General features: G+C 42.9%; 1 protein-coding gene across 1 annotated transcript in view; it reads right to left on the bottom strand.

Annotated features, from left to right (window-relative positions):
• dync2h1 (dynein cytoplasmic 2 heavy chain 1) overlaps positions 1 to 25,732 on the bottom strand; it is a 561,613-nt gene that overhangs the window by 515,758 nt on the left and 20,123 nt on the right. The window contains exons 5-7 of the mRNA XM_060826048.1: positions 19,295 to 19,413; positions 9,025 to 9,169; positions 4,883 to 5,115 (exon numbers count right to left, since the gene is read on the bottom strand). Of these exons, the coding sequence (XP_060682031.1) occupies positions 4,883 to 5,115; positions 9,025 to 9,169; positions 19,295 to 19,413 (497 nt within the window). The remainder of the gene's footprint in view (positions 1 to 4,882; positions 5,116 to 9,024; positions 9,170 to 19,294; positions 19,414 to 25,732) is intronic.

The raw sequence follows: 25,732 nt of genomic DNA, 5'->3' as shown, positions 1-25,732 counted from the left end.
CTTTAACTCCCCCTCCCACTCCACCGAGGACATGCAGGTCCTTGGACTCCTCCACCGGCAGAACACAACTACACGACGGCTGGAGGAGGAGCGCCTCATCTTCCGCCTGGGAACCCTCCAACCACAAGGTATGAATTCAGATTTCTCCAGCTTCCTCATTTCCCCTCCCCCCACCTTGTCTCAGTCAGTTCCCTCAACTCAGCACCGCCCTCCTAACCTGCAATCCTCTTCCTGACCTCTCCGCCCCCACCCCACTCCGGCCTATCACCCTCACCTTGACCTCCTTCCACCTATCCCACCTCCATCGCCCCTCCCCCTAGTCCCTCCTCCCTACCTTTTATCTCAGCCTGCTTGGCTCTCTCTCTCTTATTCCTGATGAAGGGCTTATGCTCGAAACGTCGAATTCTCTATTCCTGAGATGCTGCCTAACCTGCTGTGCTTTGACCAGCAACACATTTGGATCCAGCTGAGGGCCCTGTCGACTATAGTTTTATGAATCAAATCACTTCCAAGGTAAGAGTTCCATCTTTTTTTTAAAAAAAGAGACACCTAGGTACTGAAGACTTTACATATAGAATTAATAAGCGCAAAAGAATTTAAAATTGAAGTGGAAATGCTTTGCTATACCTCTGAAATTAAAGTTTATATACAATGCAAAGATTAGACAAGATATGAAAAAGAGAGAGTGGTTTTAACTTTAATTTCAACTTTCGCATATTTTTTGAAAGGCAGACCTTCAGGTGAAATTCACCAGAATTCTCTGCAATTGTCTATACAGGAACCAACAAGGAGACATGCCACATGAGATACAGTAACGAGTAATGAACCAGATTCAGTTAAGAGCATAATAAAGGATGAAAATTTATCCATTGGTAATCATAACATGCTCATATCCAACTTAATGTTGAAAGACAAAAGTTTGAAGCAGTGACCAAGATTATAGATTGACTTCAGAGCGCAGAGACAAAAACTAACTATGGTCAACAAGGCAAATCAGTTAATTGGCTAAAAAAAAAGAATGGAACATAGAGTGGCACAGTGGCACAGTGGTTAGCACTGCTGCCTCACAGCGCCAGAGACCCGGATTCAATTCCCGCCTCAGGCGACTGACTGTGTGAAGTTTGCACATTCTCCCCCTGTCTGCGTGGGTTTGCTCCAGGTGCTCCGGTTTCCTCCCACAGTCCAAAAATGTGCAGGTTAGGTGAATTGGCCATGCTAACTTGCCCGTAGTGTTAGGGGCAAGGGTAAATATAGGGGAATGAGTCTGGGTGGGTTGCGCTTCGGCGGCTCGGTGTGGTATAGGAAGTAATGTGATTCCAGCCCAATTTATATCCAGAAGGGTGAAAAGCTCTACTTGCACCCCAAAAAAATCTAGGTTGAATACAAAGGTCAGAATTAAATAAAACTAAATCATTTGCACAAATTTAGGCAAAAGTGAGGGTTGCAGATGCTAGAGATTAGAGTGGTGCTGGAAATGAACAGCAGGTCAGGCATCATCGGAGGAGCAGGAAAATCGACGTTTCGGGCAGGAGCCCTTCATCAGGAATCATGGCGAAGGACTCCTGCCTGAAATGTCGATTTTCCTGCTCTTTGGATGCTGCCTGACCTGCTGTGCATTTCCAGCACCACTCTAATCTTGACATTTACACAAATTTGCCTGGTGCTGATGTATCTGCCCATAGCAATGTCAGTAAGAGCGACTAGTCAATAACTTCTGTAAAGATGAAGCCACAACTTTACGTTGAGGGCACCTCTATTATGTTGTGTGGTACTATTAGTGTGCTAAATGGGACATAAGATCTAGATTCTTTAAACAGAGGCCAATGTCCAGTGGCACACCACAGGGATCGCTGCTGGGTCCCTTTTTCATAGTGATATATGTAACCAATGTAGCTAAGAATGTGGGAGGGATGACAGTAAGTTTGTGAATGACACAAAGATTGGTTGGGCAGAAGTGAGTACTGCAGATGCTGGAAATCAGAGTCTAGATTAGAATGCTGCTGGAAAAGCACAGCAGGCCCTTTCTGATGAAGGGCTTTTGCCCGAAGCTTCGATTTTCCTGCTCCTCGGATGCTGCCTGACCTGCTGTGCTTTTCAAGCACCACACTAATCGAGACAAAAATTGGTTGGGTGGTTGACAGTGAGGAAGAGGACTGACGTTACAAGAGGATATAGATGCCAATTGGTCAGATAGGCAAATCAGTGGCAGACAGAGTTTAACCCTGTTAAGTATGAGGTGACACACTTTGGAAGAAGTAACAAGACAAGGAAGTATTCAATGAATGGCAGGACACTAGAAAGCTCAGAGAAATCTGTAGATCCCTGAAGGTGGCCCAACAGGTTCATATGGTAGTTAAGAAGCATAGAGGACACTTGGCCCAGATCATTTGCGGCATATATTGTAAGAGCTGAGAGGTTGTGTTGGAGCTGTACAGAACTTTGGTTATGCCACAGCTAAAGTACCATGTGCAGTTCTGGTTATCACACTATAGTCATGAAGTGATTGCACTGGAGGAAGTGCAGAGAAGATTCGCCAAGATGCTCTCTGGTATGGAGCATATTAGCTATTTAGAGAGGCTGGTTAAACTGGAGTTATTTGCATTAGAGCAAAAATAGGCTGATATGGGGGACCTGATTGAGACATAGAAGATTGTGAGGGGCATGGATGGGTGGATCGCAACTGATCCCCTTAGTTGAAGAGTACATAATGAGGGGGCATAATTTTAAGTTGAAAGGTTTAGAGGGGATTTAAAGAAATTCTTTTTCTCCTAGAGAATGGTGGGAATCTGAAATGGATAGCCTACAGCATAGTTGAGGCAGGAAACCTCACAACATTTAAAAGCTACTTGGATAAAAACTTCTAGTGTCATAATATTCAATGTTTCAAATTTCCAGCATCTGCATTTCTTTGTTTTGTTGTTTACTTGAAATGTAATATTCACTAACTAAATGCTAGAAAGTGGGTCCTGTATAGATTTTGATTGGTTTTGTCAGTGCAGACTTGACTCTTCTGTATTGTACAATTCTGTTCGCTGATGATTGCCCAAGGTTCAGCACCATTATAGGCTCTGCAGATAATGAAGCAGTCCAAATCCAAATGCAGCAAGACCTGGATAATATCCTGACTTGGGCTGACAAGTGACAAGTAACATTTGCACCACACAAGTGCCAGAAACCATTTCCAACAAGAGAGAAGAATTTAACCATTGACCTTTGACATTCAAGGGTATTACCATAACTGAACTCCCACTATCAACAACCTGGGCAGTTATCACTGACCAAAAGTTAAAATGGACTAGCCAATTAATACAGTGGCTACAAGAGCCAGTCAGAGGCTAGGAATCCTACTGTGGGTAACCCACCTCCTGTTTCCCTAAAGTCTGTCTACCATTTACTAGGTCATAGAATACTCTCTACATGCATGAATGACTGATATCAAAATCCATACAAAAATGTTCACAATTATATATGGGAAAAGATGGTGGTCATGGACAAGATCTTTGAAAATTGAGATAAGTGAGAGCATCGATTCTAATAATGAAATGGAGGACTTGTTAAACAATTACTTTGCAACATTGTTTACAGCATAGGAATGCTTGTCAGGAATTCGAGTATCAAATCAAGGTTGGGGTCTATCAAAATTAATGAATCCAAATTAACAGTGATGATGAAGGAAATAACACTGAAAGTGACAAATTGCCAAAACAGATGGTTTTCACACAGACTTTTAAAGAAAGTAGTTGAGAATCTGAGTGACAACACTGCAAATGCCCCAAATAAAACCTCTCCAAGCTCTCAGTTTAAAATCCATTTCTTTATATTGGCAAGAAGTGACTTGTGCAATTTAAGGAAAGTGACAAAAGGAAACCAGGAAATCATAAACCAGTGAAAAATGTGGTAGAAATTTGGATCTCTCTTCTGCATACAGAAATTAGTGTTTAATCAATTATTATTTTTTAAGCCAGGTATTGAGAGGTATGCTGTAACGACAAGATCAACATCTAGGGGATGGGAGTATCATTGACCAGAAGCTGAATTTGACCAGCCATATAAATACTGTAGCTATAAGACAGCCACACCATCACTTGCAAGTTCCTTTCTAAGCCATTAATGTCCAGATTTAGAACTATATCGCTATTCCTACATTGTTACTGAATCAAAATCCTGAAACTCCTTTCCTAACAGCACTGCAGGCATACCCACACCTGCAGTTAGTTAGGATAGCAGCTCTCAACCACCTTTTCAAGAGCAACTGGGAATGGATAATAAATGCTAGCCAGCAACACTTACAGCCCATGACCATGAACAATTAGACATGAAATCATATGTTAAGCTTAGATTAGATTAGATTCCCTACAGTGTGGAAACAGGCCATTCTGCCCAACAAGTCTACACCGACCCTCTGAAGATTAACCCACCCTCATGCACCTAACTACTATGGACAACTGAGCATGGCCAATTCACCTGACCTGCACATCTTTGGAATGTGGGAGGAAACCGGAGTACCGGAGGAAACCCACGCAAACATAGGGAGAATGTGCAAGCTCCAGAATGACAGTCGCCCAAGGCTGGAATCAAACCTGGAACCCTGGCGCTGTGAGGCAGCGGTGCTAACCACTAAGCCACCATGCTGCCCAAAGGTACATGTTCAAAAAGGTTGCTGCCAGTTCTGAATTTTCAACAATCATAACTACAATATGAAACAAATAAGAAATACAAATCTTAAAGCAACCTGTAGAAAAAGTCCCATTATTTATCGGAATGCTACATTGTGACCGCTAGTTTAACTCTTAGGTGTGTAGTAGTTTTCTTACAATTTGCGATATTTAAAGTAATCATGCAATTTTCAAAATAACAAAGAAAATAATTAATAATACTGTACCTCTTCAAGGCGTTTTGCAAGTTTAGCCAATGATCCTGGATAATATTTCTCACTTTTCCATTGGTGAGGAGTATATCGCCGCCACAGTTGTCCTGTCAGATGATCACAGGCTGCCACCCACTGTTCACAGATGGTGATGCCAGATCGGAGGCTCTCTTTCACAGTATGGAAAGGATCTCCCCATAAATTTAACTGCATTAGAGTTTTCTGTACAAATCTACCCAAGGCATTTCCTACAGAAAAGAAATGGCAAGGAATTAAAATTTTGTATACACAAAAGTTTTCATTTTTAAACAACAGTAACAAATTGATAATCCTCTGTAACATCCTAATGTCCAAAATGATTAATATCAAAACTTTGCGTAGCAATTAGATGGCAAGGTAGATGGAAGTATGTCACATATCCTCAAGCTACCATACATATGCAACACATGGGAAAACTAATCACTGATTAGAATGGACTGGGAAAAGAGCCCAGCAGGAAAGACAGTGGAGCAGCAATGGCAGGTGCATCTGGGAGTAATTCAGGAGACACAACAGAGATTCAGCCCAAGGAAAAAGAAGCATGGTACAGGAGGATGAGGAAACCATGGCTGACTAGAGAAGTCAGAGATAGCATAAAAGCAAAAGAGAAAACATTTTACGTGACAAATGGCGGTGGGAAACCAGAGGATTGGGAAGCTTACAAAGATTAATAGAGGGCAATAAAAAAAAGAAATAAAGAGGGAGAAGATTAAATATCAGGATAAGCTATCCAGTAATAAAAAGGAAGAGTGTAAGAGTTTCTTTACATATATAAAGGGCAAAAGAGAGAAGATTAAATATGAGGATAAGCTAGCCAGTGATATAAAAAAAGACTGTAAGAGTTTCTTTACAAATATAAAGGGCAAAAGAGAAGCAAAAGTAGACATTGGCCCACTGGAAAATGATGTAGAAGAGATAGTAGTGGGGAACAAGGAAGAGGCTGAAGAACTGATTACTTTGCATTAGTCTTCATGGTGGAAGACACAAATAATATCCCAAAACCTCAAGAGAGTGAGAGGGCAAAGCTGAGTATACTGGCCATCACCAAGGAGAAGGTGCTAGAAAAATTGAATGGTCCAGGTGATTTATCCACCTTCAGGCCAGAGGGACTACATCCCAGAGTTCTAAGGGAGATAGCTGAAGAGATAGTGGAAGCATTAGTGATGATCTTTCAGGAATTGCTAGTTCAGGAAGGGTCCCAGAGAACTGGAAAATCACTAATGGGACACCCCTGTTTAAAAAAGGAGCAAGGCAAATGATGGAAAATTATAGACTGATTAGCCTAGTCTCGGTTGTGGGTAAGATCCTGGAAACCATTGTGAAGGATGAGATTTCTGAATACTTGAAAGTGTATGGTAAATAGGGCAAAGTCAGCATGGTTTCATCAAGGAGAGGTCATCTCTAACAAATTTGCTAGAATTCTTTGACAAAGTAACGAGCAGGTTAGACAAATAAGAGCCAGTGGATGTTATATACCTGGAATTCAAGAAGATTTTTGACAAGATGCTGCACAAGATACTGAGCAAGATAAGGGCCCATGGTGTAAGAGACAAGGTGCTAGCATGGATGTAAACTTGACGGTCTGGCAGAAAGCAGAGAGTAGGGATAAAAGGCTCCTTCTCAGGATGGCAGCCAGTGACAAGTGGTGTTGTGTAAGGCTGTGTTGGGACCACAACTTTTCACATTATACATTAATGATCTAGATGAACAAACTGTAGACATTCTGGCTATGTTTGCAGAAGATACATAGATAGGTAGAGGGACAGGTAGCATTGAGGAAGCAGGGAGGCTGCAGAAGGATTTGGACAGGTTAGGAGAGTGGGCTAAGAAGTGGCAGATGGAGTACAATATAGGAAATTTTGAGGTCACGAAGAATAGGAAGAATAGAGGCATGAACTATTTTCGAGATGGGGAGAAAATTCAGAAGTCTGAAGTGCAAAGAGACTTGGGAATTCTTATCCAGGATCCTCTCAAGGTAAACTTGCAGGTTGAGTCAGTAGTTAGGAAAGCAAATGCAATGACGGCATTTATTTTCAGAGGACTTGAATATAAAAGCAGGAATGTACTTCTGAGGTTCTATATGGTTCTGGTCAGACCACATTTGGAGTACTGTGTGCAGTTTGGGTCCCATATCTCAGGAAGGATGTATTGGCCTTGGAGCATGTTCAGAGGAGGGTCAAGAGAATGGTCCCAGGATGAAAAGCTCAACATATGAGGAATGTTTGAGGACTCTGGGTCTATACTCGATGGAGTTTAGGAGGTTGACAGGGGAGCTAAATGAAACATACAGAATACTGAATGGCCTGGATAGAGTAGATATTGGGAAGATGTTTCCATTGGTAGGAGAGACTAGGACCTGAGGGTGCAACTTTAGAGTAAAGAGAAGACCTTTCAGAATGGAGATAAGGAGAGAGTTCTTCAGCTAGAGAGTGGTGAATCTATGAAATTCATTGCCATAGAAGGCTGTGCAGTGCAGGTCATTAAGTATATTTAAAACTGAGTTAGCTAGGTTCTTGAGTATCAAACGGATCAAGGGTTACGGGGAGAAGGTGACAGTATACGGTTAAGAAATTTATCTGCCATGATTGAATGGTGGAGCAGATTCGATGGGCTGAATGGCCTAATTTCTGCTCCTATGTCTTATGGTCTTGTGGTCTTATGATACATTGCAAAGTTAATGTTTTAGCACTTAGACAACTTTATATTTTGTTTCCAAGGTAGGGTCAAAGTTCCAATGTGAAATGCAATGGAGCATCAAAATATAGATAGGGCTTACACCTAACAATAAATACTTATTAAGCACTAATTAATTTTTGGAGGTGGAGTGAAAGCTAGGATCTTCCCCCTCAGGAACAAGCAAATAATTTCAAACTAAACACACTCCAGGCTGCTTTCAAGCATTGACTAGGATGACATACCAACGTCTTTTGCACTTTTTAACCAGACAAACCACAAGACCATTAGAAAATGTGATCCTGCAGGGAATCAGAAACATTTATTTGCCTAATAGTAATGTACATTATTGTACTGTTTAGTCACTCAGAAATGGCTAGGAATCTGTTACTTTGACAAATTTTATCATTAAATTTGCAATAAAATGACAACGTAGGAACGTTCATCATTTAAAGCATTTTCAGGACATATAGTCCTTTTTTTAAATTTTGCTCCAACCTAAAATAATTCATACTAAAACAGGAATATATTCAACTTCACAGAAAAATATTTTCAATACAGATATGCACAAATGCATTTTTATGGCATCAAATTCTGTCTACTTTTAAGGTGTATAATCATTCATAGCAAAGCTGTATTTTATCAACATATATTAATATAGCCCTTGAGATCATAATTCTCAATATGCTAGTAAAAATGCATATTCCTGACAATGTGAAACATTACATACATTAACAAATAAATGTGATATGTACAGTGAATTTTATCATTTGGTGGCACTCCCTTCTCTTAGACACGAAGAACAGGGTTCAAGACCAAGTGCAAGGTTCAAGCACAAATATCAAGGTTTACATTCCAGTCCAGTACCAGGAAACTGTTGCACTGTTGAAGGCACTTTTTTAATATAAAAATGAGAAACTAAACCAAAGCCATATCTGCTTTGTTAGTGGTTATAAAATATCTCACAGCACTATTTCAAAGAAGAGGAGTAAAGCTTTCCCAAGTGACCTGGTCATTATTTATTTCTCAATAGTATTATAAATAATTAATTCTGAAGAAGTCATACCAGATGCAATAACATTAACTCTGCCAGACATGCTGACTCTCTACTGCTTTCTCTGTTCATTTCAGACTTACAGCATCCACAGTATTTTGCTTTTATTTACATATAACATATTGCACTGTTACCACATTTTTGTTGCAGGAACTTGTGATACACAAATTATGGCATCCAATTTGTGCACAACAAGAGCATGCAGCTTAAAAGTACTTATTAGCTGTGAATGTGCTTTGAAAAGTTTGATATTCTTGAAAGGCACTAAACAAATCCAGGTCCTTTTTTGTTAGCTCTGAGACATGAGGAGAATGTTTAGATATGACCCACTGAAAGAAATGGACAGTCCAATTGTACACCGACAAGTTACTTATTCTTTCAAAGACAGTACCTATGACATCCAGCAGATGGTGCATTCGTGGCTCTGGGTAAAAATCATGCTCAGTTTGTCTCCATACATCATCCACAGTATCACGGGTAGTCTCAACCAAGTCCACAACGTCAGCTAAAGAAAGAGCATCCAAATTGTTGTACTGCTAAGAAAGCAAAAGAGAGAAATATAGTTAAGAAAATTTCCAATTTATACAATGCTGAACTTGCCTCAACTTTTAAGCAGCACTTCCATGGCATAAATCAGAAGGATCTAGAAAAGTGTGCAGCAAAGAGAAAAAAACAATTGTGTGAAGTCAATAAAAGCACTAAACTAGATATAAACCATCACATTTGAGAATTACAAATATTTTTTCAAAGTCAGCTGAAAAGCAATTCCAACACAAAACATGATCAGCATTTGACCAAAAGCCATGTGCTCTAAAACAAATTATTTCCTCAACTACTTCAATTTGATGACTAAACTTCCAACATATAAAAGTTTCAATGGGGGACCATTTTAGGAACAATGATCATAATTTCATAAATTCTATAACAGTAATGAATAAGGTTAAAACTGGTCCTCGAGTGAATGTGCTAAGTTGAGGGACGGCTAATTCCATCAGTGTTTGGCAGGAACTGGAGAAATAAGTTTGGGTATAGCTGTTTGAGGGCAAATTCACATCTGACATATGAATTTAAATGCCACTTAATCAGACTTCAGGATTAGCATATTCCTGTGAGGATGTTAGGAATCCTCGATGACAAGAGAAATTGATAGATTAGTGAAAAATGAAAAGGAAGCATATTTAGAAAACTGAAATCAGATAAAGCCCTTGAGGAATATAAAGGAAGCATGAAAGAACTGAAACAAGGAATTAGGAGGGTGAAAACGGGCTGTGAACTGTTCTTGTCAATAGAGTTTAGGAGAATCTCAAGTCATTTTATACATATATCAAGAGCAAGAGTGTAGCCAGAGAAAGCGTGAGTCCACTCAAGGACAATGGAGAGAATTTACGCAGAGGGCCAGCGGAAGTGGGTGAGAACCTTAATGAGTACGCCCATCAGTATTCACCAAAGATAAGGATACAGATGATGGTAAGATTAGAAGGGGTTTGTTGATATTGTAGGGAATGTCGATATTAAGAAGGAGATGGTTTTGGGTGTCTTGAAAAACACTAAGGCACATAAGTCCCCAAGGCCAAATGGAATTTATCCCAGAACACTGAGGAAGGTAAAGGAGGAGATTGCTGGTGACTTGACAGAGATGTTTGTATCGTCTTTAGCCACAGATAACTTCCCAGAAGACTGAAGAATAACCAATGTCGTTCCTTTATTTAAGATGGGTAACAACAATAATCTGGGAAAACACATGCTGGTGAGCTTTGCATCATTGGTAAGGAGATTATTGGAGAAGATTCATACAGCACAGAAACAGACCCTTTAGTTCAACTCATCCAACCAATCAGATATCCTAAATAGATCTACTCCCATTTGCCAGCATTTGGCCCATATCCCTCTCAACCCTTCCTATTCATATACCTATCCAGATGCCTTTTAAATGATGTAATCATATCAGCCTCCACCACTTTCTCTGGCAGCTCATTCCACACAATCACTGCTCTCTGCATTAAAAGGTTACCACTTAGATCTCTTCTAAATCTTTCCCCTCTCACCTTAAACCTATGCTTTCTAGTTTTGGACTCCCTCACCCTGGGGAAAAGACCGTTGACTACTCAGCCTATCCATACCCCTCATGATTTTATAAACCTCTATAAGGTCATCCCTCAGCCTTGACGCTCCAGGGAAAATAGCCCGAGCCTACTCGGCCTCTCCCTATAGCTCAAATATTCCAACCCTGGCAACATCGTTGTAAATCTTTTCTGAACCATTTTAAGCTTCACATCATTCCTATATCAGGGAGGCTAGAATTGCATGCATTATTCTAATAGTGATCTAACCAATGTCCCTTTACAGCTTCAACATGACATTACTGAATGCACTGACCAGCAAAGGCAAGTATACCAAATGCCTTCTTTACTATCCTATCTACCTGCGACTCCACTTTCAAGGAACCATGAACCTGCACTCCCAGGCCTCTTTTTTTTATTTCAAAAATATACTTTATTCATAAAATATGCATAGAATAATTTGATACACTGTACATTAGGTAATGCCATTCATATTTCCACATTTACATACACAGCTCCGAATTATCATTATTACATACAGATCAGTGCATCTCTCACTCACATATTGAGCTAAGGCGTCAGCAGAGCCCAAATGACTGCATGGGCCCCCTGCTTTTCTTTCGACAGGCAGATGTTAAACGGTGGTCTTTCCCCACCGCGCCTTGGCGGCAGCTGCCCCAAGCTTCAGCGCGTCCCTCAACACGTAGTCCTGGACCTTGGAATGTGCCAGTCTGCAACACTCAGTCGGGGTCAACTCCTTCAGCTGGAAGATCAACAGGTTTCGGACCACCCAGAGAGCGTCCTTCACCGAGTTGATGATCCTCCAGGCGCAGTTGATGTTCGTCTCGGTGTGCGTCCCGGGGAACAGGCCGTAGAGCACGGAGTCCCGCGTCACGGCGCTGCTCGGGACGAACCTTGACAAATACCACTGCATTCCTCTCCAGACTTCCTCTGCATAGGCACATTCCAGAAGGAGGTGTGTGACAGTCTCGTCCCCCCCGCAGCCGCTTCGAGGGCAGCGTGCGGTGCGGCTGAGAGTCCGGGCGTGCATAAATGATCTCACAGGTAGAGCCCTTCTCACCACCAGCCAAGCCATGTCTTAGTGCTTGTTGGAAAGTTCTGGCGATGAGGCATTCTGCCAAATTGCTTTGACAGTCTGCTCAGGGAACCACTCAACAGGATCCGCCCTCTCCTTTTCCCGAAGGGTCTCGAGGACGCTACGTGCTGACCACTTCCTGATGGACTTGTGGTCAAAGGTGTTTTTCTTCAGAAATTTCTCCACGAAGGACAGGTGGTACGGAACGGTCCAACTACTCGGAGCGTTCCGCGGCAGCGAGGCCAGGCCCATCCTTCGCAACACCGGGGACAGGTAGAACCTCAGTACGTAGTGACACTTGGTGTTTGCGTACCGGGGATCCACACACAGCTTGATGCAGCCACACACAAAGGTGGCCATCAGGGTGAGGGTGGCATTGGGTGTATTTTTTCCCCCGTTGCCCAGATCTTTGTATAGTGAGTCCCTTCGGACCCGGTCCATCTTTGAACTCCATATGAACTGGAAGATGGCCCGGGCGACTGCAGCGGCGCAGGTTCTGGGAATAGGCCAGACCTGTGCCACGTACAACAGCAATGACAGTGCCTCACACCTGATGACCAGGTTTTTTCCCGTGATGGAGAGCGACCGTAGCCTCCATCTGCCCAGTTTCTGCCTCACTTTACTGATACACTCCTCCCAAGACTTGGCACACGCCCCAGCCCCCCCGAACCAAATACCCACCACCTTCAGGTGGTCGGTCCTGACGGTGAAGGGGATCGAGGATTGGTCGGCCCAGTTCCCGAGAGCATGGCCTCGCTCTTGCCTCGGTTTACCTTGGCCCCCGAGGCCCGTTCGAACTGGTCACAAATGCACATGAGTCTGCGCACGGACAGTGGATCCGAGCAGAAAACGGCGACGTCATCCATGTACAGGGAGGCCTTAACCTGCAGGCCCCCGCTGCCCGGAATAGTCACCCCTCTCAGGCTCGCATCCTTCCTGATGGACTCGGCAAATGGCTCTATGCAGCACACAAACAAGGCTGGAGAGAGAGGGCAGCCCTGCCTGACTCCAGATCTGACTGGGAAGCTATCTGATTCCCACCCATTGATTGAGACTGCACTGACGATGTTGGTGTAGAGCAGTCTGATCCAATTGCAGATTCCCTCCCCAAAGCCCATTTTGGAGAGAACATCTCTCATATACATGTGTGATATCCTGTCAAAGGCTTTCTCCTGGTCCAGGCTGATCAGGCAGGCGTCCAACCCTCTGTCCTGCACGTAGGCAATCGTATCCCTGAGGAGTGCGAGACTCTCAGCGATCTTCCTGCCTGGCACAGCACAGGTTTGGTCAGGGTGAATCACCGACCCAGGCCTCTTTGTACAACAACATTTTCTAGCACCTTACCATTAAGTGTATCAGTCCTACCCTGACTTGCCTTTCCAAAGTGCAGCACCTCACATTTATCTAAAGTTAACCCATTCGCCGCTCCTCGGCCCAATAGCTCATCTGATCAAGATCCCATTGTACTCTGAGGTAACCCTTTTCGCTGATCACTGCACTTCCAATTTTGGTATAATCTGCAAACTTAATAACATCCAAATAATTTATGTAAATGACAAAAAGCAAGGACATGATTTATTTACACTTAGAAAAGAATGCAATTATTGGGATTGTCAGCATGGTTTTGTGCTGGAGAGGTCTACTCACAAATTTGATTGAGTTTTTGAGGAAGTGACAGAGGTTATTGATGAGGGTAGGGCAGTGAATGTTGTCTACATGGACTTTACTAAAGCATTTGACAAGGTCCCTCATGGCAGGCTTGTCAGAAAGATTAAGTCACATGGGATCCAAGCTGAGTTGGTAAGTTAGATCCAAAATTGTTTTGGTCTAGAAGACAGAGTATTGTGAAGGGGTGTTTTTCTGACTGAATGTCTGTAATCAGTGCTGGGACCTCCACTGTTTGTAATTTATACAAATGATTTGGATGAAAATGAAGCTGGATTGATCGTTAAGTTTGCAGATGACATAAAAATTGGCACTGTTGTAGATAGTGAGGAAGGTTGTCAAAGGATATAGCAGAATTTAGATCATTGGAAAGTTTGGCAAAAAAATGGCAGGTGCGGTTTTGTAAGACTTTAGTTAGGCCACACTAAATATTGCATTCAATCTGGTCACCATATTACAGGAAGGATGTGGAGACTTTGGAGAGATGCAAAAGAGGTTTACCAGGATGCTGCCCGGGTGTCAGGGAATAAGCTAAAAGGAGTGGCTAGAAAAACTCAGATTGTTTTCTCTGGAGCAACAGAGGCTAAGGGAAGACTTGATAGAAGTCTATCAAATTATGAGATGCATAGATAGGGTTGATGGTCAGAATCTTTTTCCCAGAGTTGAAATGTCTAAATCTAGGAGGCATGCATTTAATGTAAGAGGGGGAAACTTCAAAGGAGATGTGAGGGGCAAGTTTATTTTACACTAAGAGTGGTAGGAGTCTGGAATGAGCTGACAGGAATGATGATGATGATAGATACAATAGGGACACTTAAGAGACTTTTAGATAAGCACAAGAATATGCAAAGAATACAGTGATAGGGACCAAGGGCAGGTAGAAGGAATTAGTTTAATTTAGCATCATGTTTGACACAACATTGTGAGCCGAAGGCCCGTTCCTGTGCTGTTGTTCTATGTGCTATGTTCTATGGAATTTAATCCAGACAAGTATGAGATAATGCATTTTGGCAGGTCAAATGCAAGCAAAGGGTACACAGTAAATGGCAGGGTACTTAGAAGCACCGATATACAGAAGGATCTTGGGGTGCAACTCCATAGTTCCCTGAAAGTGGCAGCACAACCTAATAAGACCCGTTGTGGTAAGCAGGTAAGTGCTGCATTTTGCTTGTTTGTTTCTTTAGATCTAGTTTTTAAAGTTTTCCTTTTAGAGGGATGGCAGTGCAGGCAGTGCAATGTTCCTCTTGCAACATGTATGAGGTGAGGGAAGCCATTAGCGTCCCTGCTGATTACACTTGCAAGAAGTGCACCCATCTGCAGCTCCTCCAAGACCGTGTTAGGGAACTGGAGCTGGAGTTGGATGAACCTAGGATCATTCGGGAGGCAGAGGTGGTTATAGATCAGAGCTTTAGGGAAGTAGTTACTCCGAAAGTTATAGAGAAATGGGTGACAGTGAGTGGGAGTGGGAGGAAGCAGCCAGTGCAGGGACCCCCTGCGGTCATTCCCCTCAAGAACAAGTATACCGTTTCAGGTACTTGTGGGGGGGGATGACTTACTAGGGGTAAGCAACGAGGTTCAGGCCTCTGGCACGGAGCCTGTCCCCGTTGCTCAGAAGGGAAGGGTGGAGAAAGGTAGAACAATAGTTATTGGGGACTCATTAGTGAGGGGCACAGATAGGCGGTTTTGTGGGGGCGACAGAGACTCTCGATTGGTATGTTGCCTCCCAGGTGCAAGGGTACGTGATGTCTCTGATCGTGTTTTCCAGGTCCTTAAGGGGGAGGGGGAGCAGCCCGAAGTCGTGGTCCACGTTGGCACCAATGACATGGGTAGGAAGAGGGGTGAGGATGTTAGGCAGGCTTTCAGGGAGCTAGGTTGGAAGCTCAGAGCTAGAACGAACAGAGTTGTTGTCTCTGGTTTGTTACCCGTGCCACGTAATAGAGAGTCGAGGAATAGGGAGAGAGAGCAGTTAAATGCGTGGCTACAGGGATGGTGCAGGAGGGAGGGATTCCAGTTTCTGGAAAACTGGGGTTCTTTCTGGGGAAGGTGGGACCTCTATAAACAGGATGGTCTACACCTGAACCTGAGGGGCACCAGTATCCTTGGGGGGAGGTTTGCTAGTGCTCTTTGGGAGGGTTTAAACTAACTCTGCAGGGGCATGGGAACCTAGACTGTAGCTTTAGGGTACAGGACCTTGAGTGTAGGGAGGTTAGGAACAAGGCATCGATCTCGAAGGAGGGTGCCTGTAAACAGGAAGGTGGCTTGAAGTGTGTTTACTTCAATGCCAGAAGTATAAGAAATAAGGTAGGTGAACTTGCAGTGTGGGTTGGTACCTGGGACTTCCATGTTGTGGCCATTACAGAGACGTGGGTAGAACAGGGACAGGAATGGCTGTTGCAGGTTCCAGGGTTTAAATGTTTTAGTAGGGTCAGAGATGGGGGGTAAAAGAGGGGGAGGTGTGGCATTGCTTGTCAAGGATAGTATTACAGCGGTGGAAAGGACGATGGAGGAAGACTTGCCATCTGAGGTAGTTTGGGCTGAGGTTAGAAATAGGAAAGGTGAGGTCACCCTGTAAGGAGTTTTCTACAGGCCTCCTAATAGTCCGAGAGAAGTAGAGGAAAGTATTGCAAGGATGATTCAGGAGAAGAGTGAAAGTAGCAGGGTGGTTGTAATGGGGGACTTTAACTTCCCAGATATTGACTGGGAAAGCTATAGCTCGAGTTCGTTAGATGGGTTGGTGTCTGTCCAATGTGTGCAGGAGGGTTTCCTGACACAATATGTAGACAGGCCAACAAGGGGTGAGGCTATACTGGATTTGGTTCTAGGTAATGAACCAGGCCAGGTGTTAGGACTTGGAGGTAGGTGAGCACTTCGGGGACAGTGACCACAACTCGGTGACTTTTACTCTAGTGATGGAGAGGGATAAGTGTGCACTGCACGGCAAGAGTTATAGCTGGGGGCAGGGAAATTATGATGCAGTGAGGCATGACTTAGGATGCGTGGATTGGAAAAATAGGCTTCAAGGGAAGAACACAAATGATATGTGGAGATTGTTCAAGGAACAGCTAATGGGTGTCCTTGATAAGTATGTACCAGTCAGGCAGGGAGTAAAGGGTCTTGTGAGGGAGCCGTGGTTTAATAAGGAATTGGAATCCCTTGTGAAAGGGAAGAGGGCGGCCTATGTAAAGAGGCGGCGTGAAGGTTCAGTTGGGGCGATTGAGAGTTATAAGGTAGCCAGGAAGGATCTAAAGAGAGAGCTAAGAGGAGCGAGAAGGGGGCATGAAAAGTCCTTAGTTGGTAGGATTAGGGAAAACCAAAAGGCTTTCTATAGGTATGTCAGGAATAAAAGGATGACTAGGGTAGGTATCAGTCCAGTCAAGGATAGTAGTGGGAAGTTGTGCGTGGAGGCGGAGGAGATTGGAGAGACACTAAATCAATACTTTTCGTCAGTATTCACTCAGGAACAGGACACTGTTGCTGATGTGAATATTGAGTCACTAGTGATTAGAATGGATGGCCTTGAGGTATGTAGGGAAGAGGTCTGGGGAATACTGGAAAGGATGAAAATAGATAAGTCCCCTGGGCCTGATGGCATTTATCCTAGGAACCTCTGGGAAGCTAGGGAGGAGATAACGGAGCCATTGGCTTTGATTTTTATGTCGTCGTTGTCTACGGGAATAGTGCCAGAAGACTGGAGGATAGCGAATGTGGTCCCCTTGTTCAAGAAGGGGAGTAGGGATAACCCTAGTAACTATAGGCCAGTGAGTCTCACTTCTGTTTTGGGCAAAGTCTTAGAAAGAATTGTAAAGGATAGGATTTATGAACATCTGGATAGGAATAATGTGATCAAGGATAGTCAGCATGGTTTTGTGAAGGGCAGGTCGTGCCTCACAAACCTTATTGAGTTCTTTGAGAAGGTGACCAAGGAAGTGGACGAGGGTAAAGCAGTAGATGTGGTGTATATGGATTTTAGCAAGGCATTCGATAAGGTACCCCATGGCAGGCTAATGCAAAAACTACGGAGGTATGGCATTGAGAGTGCATTAGAGGTTTGGATTAGGAATTGGCTGGCTGGAAGGAGACAGAGGGTAGTAGTTGATGGTATAGGTTCATCTTGGAGTGCAGTTACTAGCGGTGTTCCACAAGGATCTGTTTTGGGACCATTGCTGTTTGTCATTTTTATAAATGACCTAGAGGAGGGGCTTGAAGGCTGGGTGAGCAAGTTTGCGGATGACACGAAAGTCGGTGGAGTTGTGGACAGCGAAGAAGGATGTGGCAGGTTACAGCGGGATATAGATAAGTTGCAGAGCTGGGCAGAAAGGTGGCAAATGGAGTTCAATGTAGCTAAGTGTGAAGTCATTCACTTTGGTAGGAGTAACAAGAGGATGGATTACTGGGCTAATGGTAGGCTACTTGGTAGCGTGGATGAGCAGAGGGATCTTGGTGTCCATGTACACAGATCTCTGAAAGTTGCCACCCAGGTAAATAGTGCTGTGAAGAAGGCATATGGTGTACTGGGCTTTATTGGTAGAGGAATTGAGTTCCGGAGTCCTGAGGTCATGTTGCAGTTGTATAAGACTCTGGTGCGGCCTCATCTGGAGTATTGTGTGCAGTTTTGGTCGCCATACTATAGGAAGGATGTGGAGGCATTGGAACGAGTGCAGAGGAGGTTTACCAGGATGTTGCCTGGCATGGTAGGAAGATCGTATGAGGAAAGGCTGAGGCACTTGGGGCTGTTCTCATTGGAGAAAAGAAGGTTTAGGGGAGATTTGATAGAGGTGTACAAGATGATTAGGGGTTTAGGTAGGGTTGACAGTGAGAACCTTTTTCCGCCAATGGAGTCAGCTGTTACTAGGGGACACAGCTTTAAATTAAGGTGTGGTAGGTATAGGACAGATGTTAGGGGTAGATTCTTTACTCAGCGGGTTGTGAGTTCATGGAATGCCCTGCCAGTAGCAGTGGTGGACTCTCCCTCTTTATGGTTATTTAAGCGGGCATTGGATAAGCATATGGAGGTTATTGGGCTAGTGTAGGTTAGGTAGGCTTCGGTCGGCGCAACATCGAGGACCGAAGGGCCTGTACTGCGCTTTTTTTTTTCTATGTTTCTATGTTTCTAAGTGAATAAAGCAGTAAAGGCACGCATCATGTTTGCCTTCATTGGTCAGCGCATGGAGTATTGTAGTTGGTAAATCATGTTGCAGCTGCCTAAAACTTGAGTATTGTGTACAATTCTGGTTACCATTCTGTAAGAACAATGTGGAGGATTTGGAGAGAGTGCAAACAATGTTTACCAGGATGTTGCCTGGACTGGAGTGAATTAGCCATAAGGAGAGGTTGGATAAACTTGGATTGTTTCACTAAAGTGAGGGAGGCTGAAGTGTATAATATTATGAGGCATGGACAGGGTGGATAGTCGGGAGGTTTTTTTTCCCCAGAGTGGGGATGTCAAATATTAAGGAGCACAGATTTAATGTGAAAGGGAGAAAGTTTAAAGAAGATGTGCGAGGCAAGTTTTATTTTTACAGAGAGGGTGGTAGGTGCCTGTGGGGAGGTGGTAGAAACAGATACGATAGCAATGTTAAAAAAGCTTTGAGACAGATATTTGAACAGATAATGAATAGAGGGATACAGACCAGGTGCAGGCAGATGGGATTAATTTAGAATGGCAACATGGTCGGCACAGACATGAAGGGCCAAAGGGCCTGTTCCTGTGCTGCACTGTTTTCTGTTGTTTTGCATTCTTTTTCACACTGGCATTAAATCTTACATAAAAAGATATAAAGCGTGCTAAATTTCTTTTAACTGACAATTTCATCTGCAAAGGCTTTTGGTATAAAACAAACCTGTGAAATTGTTTGAAAGAATTCTTCAAAATGCTGGGCTCTCTCTTTTCTGTCTGGTTTATCATCACTTGCAGCAACTTCAGCCCAGAACTGAAATTCATCACTGGGTTCCAAAATTCCTTTCAAAATAGACATAAAAAGTTTATGTAACATAATTACCGATATGCAACACTTGTAGCAGATTTCTTACTGATTACCTGTTTTACAAACAGTATGCCTTGCCTATAATAATTCTGGTTCTCCAATAAAGCTCAAAGTCTTCATATATCAGGACTGATACATCATCCAATTTGAGAATAAATGCCAACAAATGTTCTTGCAAGAATTTTGTTCATTGTGTCCTTAAGTCAGCAAGCACCAAAATGCTCTCTCTCCATCAATCCTGCATTGGAAAACAGCCACAAACCCTCACTAATGCTCAATTTCTTTCAATTTGGAGAGGCAGTACAAGAATAGCAAAGGGAAATCCTCAATTCAAGCATTAAAAATCAAATAAAGATAATGGGATAAGAGGACAAAAACTCAAATGTGAAAACCAACTCACCAACAATTCCTGAGTAATTGGCACATACGGCTTTTTCTTTATTTGGTTAAGCATGTTTTCTACACCCTAACCCTGATCCTAACCCTAACCCTAACCCTAACCTTTCCCACAATTTCTCAGAGTACTGAAAACCTATGTCTTCATTTACTACAATATTTGGATTAATATAACCCAAATCTAAGCATTCCTTTCAATTAAAGTAAATTGTTTCACTACCAACATATAGAAAGCTCACCCTGCTTTCTATTAATTTATGCCGTTCTAGACACAGGTGAAATACTGGATGAACAGGAGAGGTCAAAATGAACTAGACAGATGCATAATGGTTTAATATGCAACACCCTTCAAGAACTTTCAGCTCTTTTGCCTTATGACGGTTTCTTACGACAAAATGGCCAGATGTTTACTTCCCTTGTCTGTTGTTTTTAGGAATGAGATAAAAGTTTTAATGGAGCTGTTCACAAAGCCTAAATATGACTGGAAAAACGCCCCATACAGTTTGAAGTCTGTGCAATCAAACACTCAAAGACATAATAACTAATAAAAATGCTTATGGCATGTAAATGAGAAACATAAGTACATCAGACTAAGCCTAATGGTCTGCATAAGAATATTTTAAAAAAGGAACATAGTATCCTCTAGTGTATAAACAACGCAGGGAAGTAAGAGGTACTAATACTTGCCCAACATTCTGCCTTAAATGTATAATTTGTTCACATCAATAACTGATACTGAAAGCCTTCAAGCATTATGTAACCTAGTAAAAAAGTGCACAAAACTAATATTCTTGACTTCAGACAACACAACATTGACATTCATGCTTTCAGACTGCCCACACTGTTGACACTTCAACTTTAGATAACACCCAGCAATAACACTCCAGTCTTCAGGCAACAAATATTAATAATATTCCTGAGCTTAGGCAACACTGTGTCAATAGTCACTAACTGCTAATATTGAAGGTGGTAGGATGTGGGCTCAGTTGATAGCGAAGGAATCAATGATTCAGGAAGTTTTTTTGAAGATGGAGATCATTTCTTCTCTATGGTACTGACAATAGAATAATTGGGGTTGCAAAAATCAGATGCAGTAAGGAAAGTCATGGTGTGAATCTGCAACATAGCTTTGATGAGGATTCACATGCATACTTATGAAACTGAAGTTACTGAGTTGCTATGGTTGCTTTGAGAGATTAAATGAATGGAACAGTAACTATTGCCAGTGCAGAAGTGACAGAGCTCTTACAGCTTCCTCCAGCTGTCTGGAAGTTGTATTATTTGCAATAGTCATGGGTATCTTACGAACATGGACACTTCATCATTGACACAGAAAATTATGAGCATCTGTGGATTGTGCTCCAAAGATACGGTTAACAAAGAAAATGTTATCACAATCTTAGAAGTTCATGATGACAAGACTACAATTGGCTTGAGTGGGAGATTGAAACAGAAGCCTTCAAAATCCAGACTGAGGACGGACAAGGCTGTGTGACAGCTCCATATCATTTTAAAATCTACTGGCAATCTCTATTCACCTCATCAAAGGTCAACTGCATTCCAGTGTCAGAAATGAATACTACCTAAATGGAAATCTCTTTAACCTTATCCACTCCAGTGCTAAAACTAAACTAGCCACCACAGATTTACACAAGCTATGGTTTATTGGTGACTGCTCACTCTGTACCAAATGTGCAAGTCACTCACAATGTCTTCAACTCTGCATCTCAGAAGCTCAGCCAGACTTGGAATTCTGCATAAAAGAACAGCACATATCACAATTCTTTGAGGTTTGCATCACACATAGACATGGTGGTTAAAAAAGCTTTTAGCACGCTTGTCTTCATTGCTCAGTCCTTTGAGTATAAGAGTTGGGAAGTCATGTTGAGGTTGCACAGGACATTGGTGAGGCCTTCTCTGGAGTACTGTGTCCAGTTTTGTTGCCCAGTTATAAGAAGAATACTATTAAGATGCAGAGGGCTCAGAAGAGATTTATCAGGATGTCACCACAAATGGAAGGTTTGAGTTATAAAGAAAGACTGGATAGGCTGGGACTGTTTCCACTGGAGCGCAGGAGGTTGAGAGGTGATGTTGTAGAAGTTTATAAAATAATGACTGGCAGAGATAGGGTTCATAGTAGGTTTCTTTTCCCTAAGGGATGGAGGATTTCAAGTGTAGAGGCATATTTTTGAGGCAAGAGGAAAGAGATTTAAAAAAGACATGAGGGACAAATGTTTTCAACAGAGAGTGGTTCAAATGTGAAATGAATTTCCTGAGGAAGTAGTGGATGTGGTCACAATTACAACATTTAAAAAACATTTGGATAAGTACAGAAGAACCTCAACTATCCAAATATCAATTATCCGAAAATCAGATTATCCAAGGAAATCTCAAGGTCCCAATGGAAACATTACATCAAAGACGTATTTCCAGCAGTGATCGCATCTTTTGTTTACAGTGATTAAACAGGCACCGTCTCCAAATGACTGACTGCCCGCCCTTTCTCTCAACCCACACTTTCCCTGGAGTCTCACAGAGGGGTGTATCCTAAACCCCCGATCCCCACATTATCTCTCCAGCATTGTCCTGTTCAGAGCAAACGTGAAACCTGTCAAAAGGTTGCAGTAAAAAGTTATGTGTGTGGCTGTGGCTGCGTATGCATGCTACTTGGAGATTTACCCCACGAAGGCAACTACCGCAGTCTTGTTGTTGGTGTTCAGTCTAGCTGCCCTGGAGAAGGGGCGGGTATGCACGGGGATGGGGATTGGGGCGGGGAGGCGCAATGTTGGGGCGGAGGGTGGTGTTGGAGGCAGGGGAGCTGTTGCATGGGTTTGGAGGCGGGGGGTGGTGTTTTGGGGGTGGGGGTGGGGGGAGGTGTTGCAAGGGTTTGGGGATGGGGGTGGTGTTGGGGGCAGGGAAAGGTGTTGCACACGTTTGGTGGCAGGGTGTGGTGTTGGGGGCGATGTTGAGGCTGGGGGGAGGTGTTGCATGGATTTGGAGGCAGGTGGGTGGTGTTGGGACCATGGGAAGGTGTTGCACGGGTTTGGGGGCAGGTGGGTGGTGTTGGGGGAGGGGAGAGGTGTTGGACGGGTTTGGGGGCAGGGAGGCTGTGTTGGGGGCAGAAGGAGTTGTTGCACGGGATTGGGAGCAGGAGAGCAGGGTTGGGGGCTGGGGCATAGTGTTGGGGGCGGGGGAGGTGTTGGACGGGTTTGGGGGCGGGGGGGGTGGTGTTGGGGGCGGGGTCTTCTGCACAGTGTGCTGCTGAGGTCTCCTGAACAAGGAGGAGACTTTAAAAACTCCAAGCCCCAGAGGAAAGGCATTTAATCGATTAACCAAATAATTGATTATCCAAACGAAATGCTGCCCACCCATCACGTTCGGATAATCGAGGTTCCCTTGTACATGAATAAGAAAGGTTTGGAGGGACATGGGCCAAGAGCAGGCGGACGGGACCAGTTTAATTTGGGATTATGTTCAGTATGGACTGGTTGAACTGAAGGGTCTGTTTCCATGCTGTATGACTCTATGACCCTATGACCTCACTTGGTCAGCTACTTCACCTCTCAAATGCAAAGGAAACTCTGGAACTGTTGAGCAATTCCCATATCTTGGCAACCATCTATCTCAAAAAGGCCACCACTGCCAAAGAGATGCAAACCAGGTCATCTTTTTACAAAGTTAAGACATCAAGTATTTGACTACTATGCTGATCCCAGATAACATAAAAGAACAAGTCAGATCCCAGATAGATCTTGGCTTGATTTGTTTTGGTTTTAACTAAATGGTTTCTCACTGAAACACAAGTCCACAATGATCAGATTTTGCTTAACATTAAAACAACATTTTTTTAATGAAAGGAGTTAAATTAGAATAAATAATCTACTTATTACACAATTCAAAGTTTTTATTTAAACACAAAGTAATACTTCAGCACATAATACAATTAAACATTCCTTTCTAAACTAAAAAGAAAATGCATTCCTGGTACAGTACGCAAAAAAACACTTGTATAGTGCTCAGAGCAAAACCCTTGTCTCTGAAATCTCAATAGGTTGAAGTCATGTGTAACTTGAACTTATAGACCAGAACTGTTGATAACATCTTCCTGGAACTATTCATGCATTTGTGCTTAAACAAACTCAGGTTCAAGTAACTGTCAAGGTTTTATCCCAACATTTCTAGTCTGGGACTAACACTAACTCTTTACCCTAAGTTTTGTTATATCCTTCCCCTCTTGAAACCATTTGTCTACACAGCCATTTTCATTCAAGGACTTCAAAGGACCACTCAAAACTCAGTGTAAAACTAATAAAAGCCTCCACCTCCAAGCTATGGGTGTGTCCCTTCAGCTTTTCTAAACTGGAGCTTGTTTATCTTGTTCAATCATAAAACCTAAACAATATATGAAAAAAAGCTATTAATTCTAAACTTAGACTGCAAAAACTGTTTTAAAAGAAATCACTATGGCTAGAGAAAAACTTGCACATTAATTATAAACTTCGCGCACACAGAAAATCCACATTACTAACTCAAAAATCAAAACCCCAAAGTTACAACACTCTTTACATCACACCGTAAAGATATCCAAAGTCAACAAATTGTGGGCGGCACGGTGGCACAGTGGTTAGCACTGCTGCCTCACAGCGCCAGAGACCCAGGTTCAATTCCCGCCTCAGGCGACTGACTGTGTGGAGTTTGCAAGTTCTCCCCGTGTCTGCGTGGGTTTCCTCCGGGTGCTCCGGTTTCCTCCCACAGTCCAAAGATGTGCAGGTCAGGTGAATTGGCCATGCTAAATTGTCTGTAGTGTTAGATAAGGGGTAAGTATAGGGGTATGGGTGGGTTGCACTTCGGCGGGTAGGTGTGGACTTGTTGGGCCGAAGGGCCTGTTTCCACACTGTAAGTAATCTAATCTAATCTGAAAAAGTCCTACTACACAGTTAGTGTCACCACACTCCTGCACAGCAGTGAAATCTGTACTGTGTATGAGCAACACACAATTCGAGAGAAATTCCAACCGTGTCTTTGCCATATATTCTGCATTCAGTGGAAGGACCGCCAGCTCCACAAGTATTGGGAGAAACTCTTACAAAATCAATTCTAAAGTACAGAACACCTGTTCAGATAGTCAGAATGGTGGGCCCCCACAAGATCTTGCTTTCTAAACTGTTAAATGATCCAATCTTTTGGGTAGATAAAGCAAAGGCTTCAAAGACACTCTGGTAGTTCTATGTGAAGCACAGTAACATTGATTTTAATTACTGGGTGGAGTTTGCTACTAATTGCTCAGAATGGCAAAAATGTGTCCATTAGGCTGCATCATGCTTTTGAGTCCCAACGCCTTAACGATGAGACAAACCCACATACTGGATATGAAGCAAACACTGTTCGCTGGATCCCACTACCTCAATGGTAATCCTGCCCTATGTGCCCAAAGATCTGTGAGAATCAGCTTGTTCAATTATACGAAGACCTGCAGCAGAAACCTGCAACCCTGAATTGACATCATTCATGAAATTAAAGACAGCCGAGTATGATGAGATGGCGTGAAGCTGAGTCATTTTCCCAGCAGATGTTGCATGGGTGTTTGTGTTCTCACTCAACTTAATTCAGCCTGCTGATGGCTTTAAGAAAATTGGCCTTACTATTATTATTTCCCTGTATCTCTCTGTCCTATCACTCTCATAGTTTGAAACAACTTGATTAGATCACCCTTTGTTAGTATTGCCTCCCTTCTACTTATTTCTGTGAAGTGGTCAGGGTTGATGAGCAGTAAAATAGCTAGGATAGACATCCTATAAAGGCATGTGAAATATATTGGGGGCTATGCTAAAGGACTTCAGCAGATACCTGTGATTCATTTGTCCAAGATTCCAAATTAAATTACGTTTTGTCTGAAGT

Source organism: Hemiscyllium ocellatum, chromosome 6, assembly GCF_020745735.1.
Source record: "Hemiscyllium ocellatum isolate sHemOce1 chromosome 6, sHemOce1.pat.X.cur, whole genome shotgun sequence".
Taxonomy (NCBI): domain Eukaryota; kingdom Metazoa; phylum Chordata; class Chondrichthyes; order Orectolobiformes; family Hemiscylliidae; genus Hemiscyllium; species Hemiscyllium ocellatum.
Note: the sequence above shows the minus strand (reverse complement) of the source record. Positions and strands in the feature narration are given on the sequence as shown.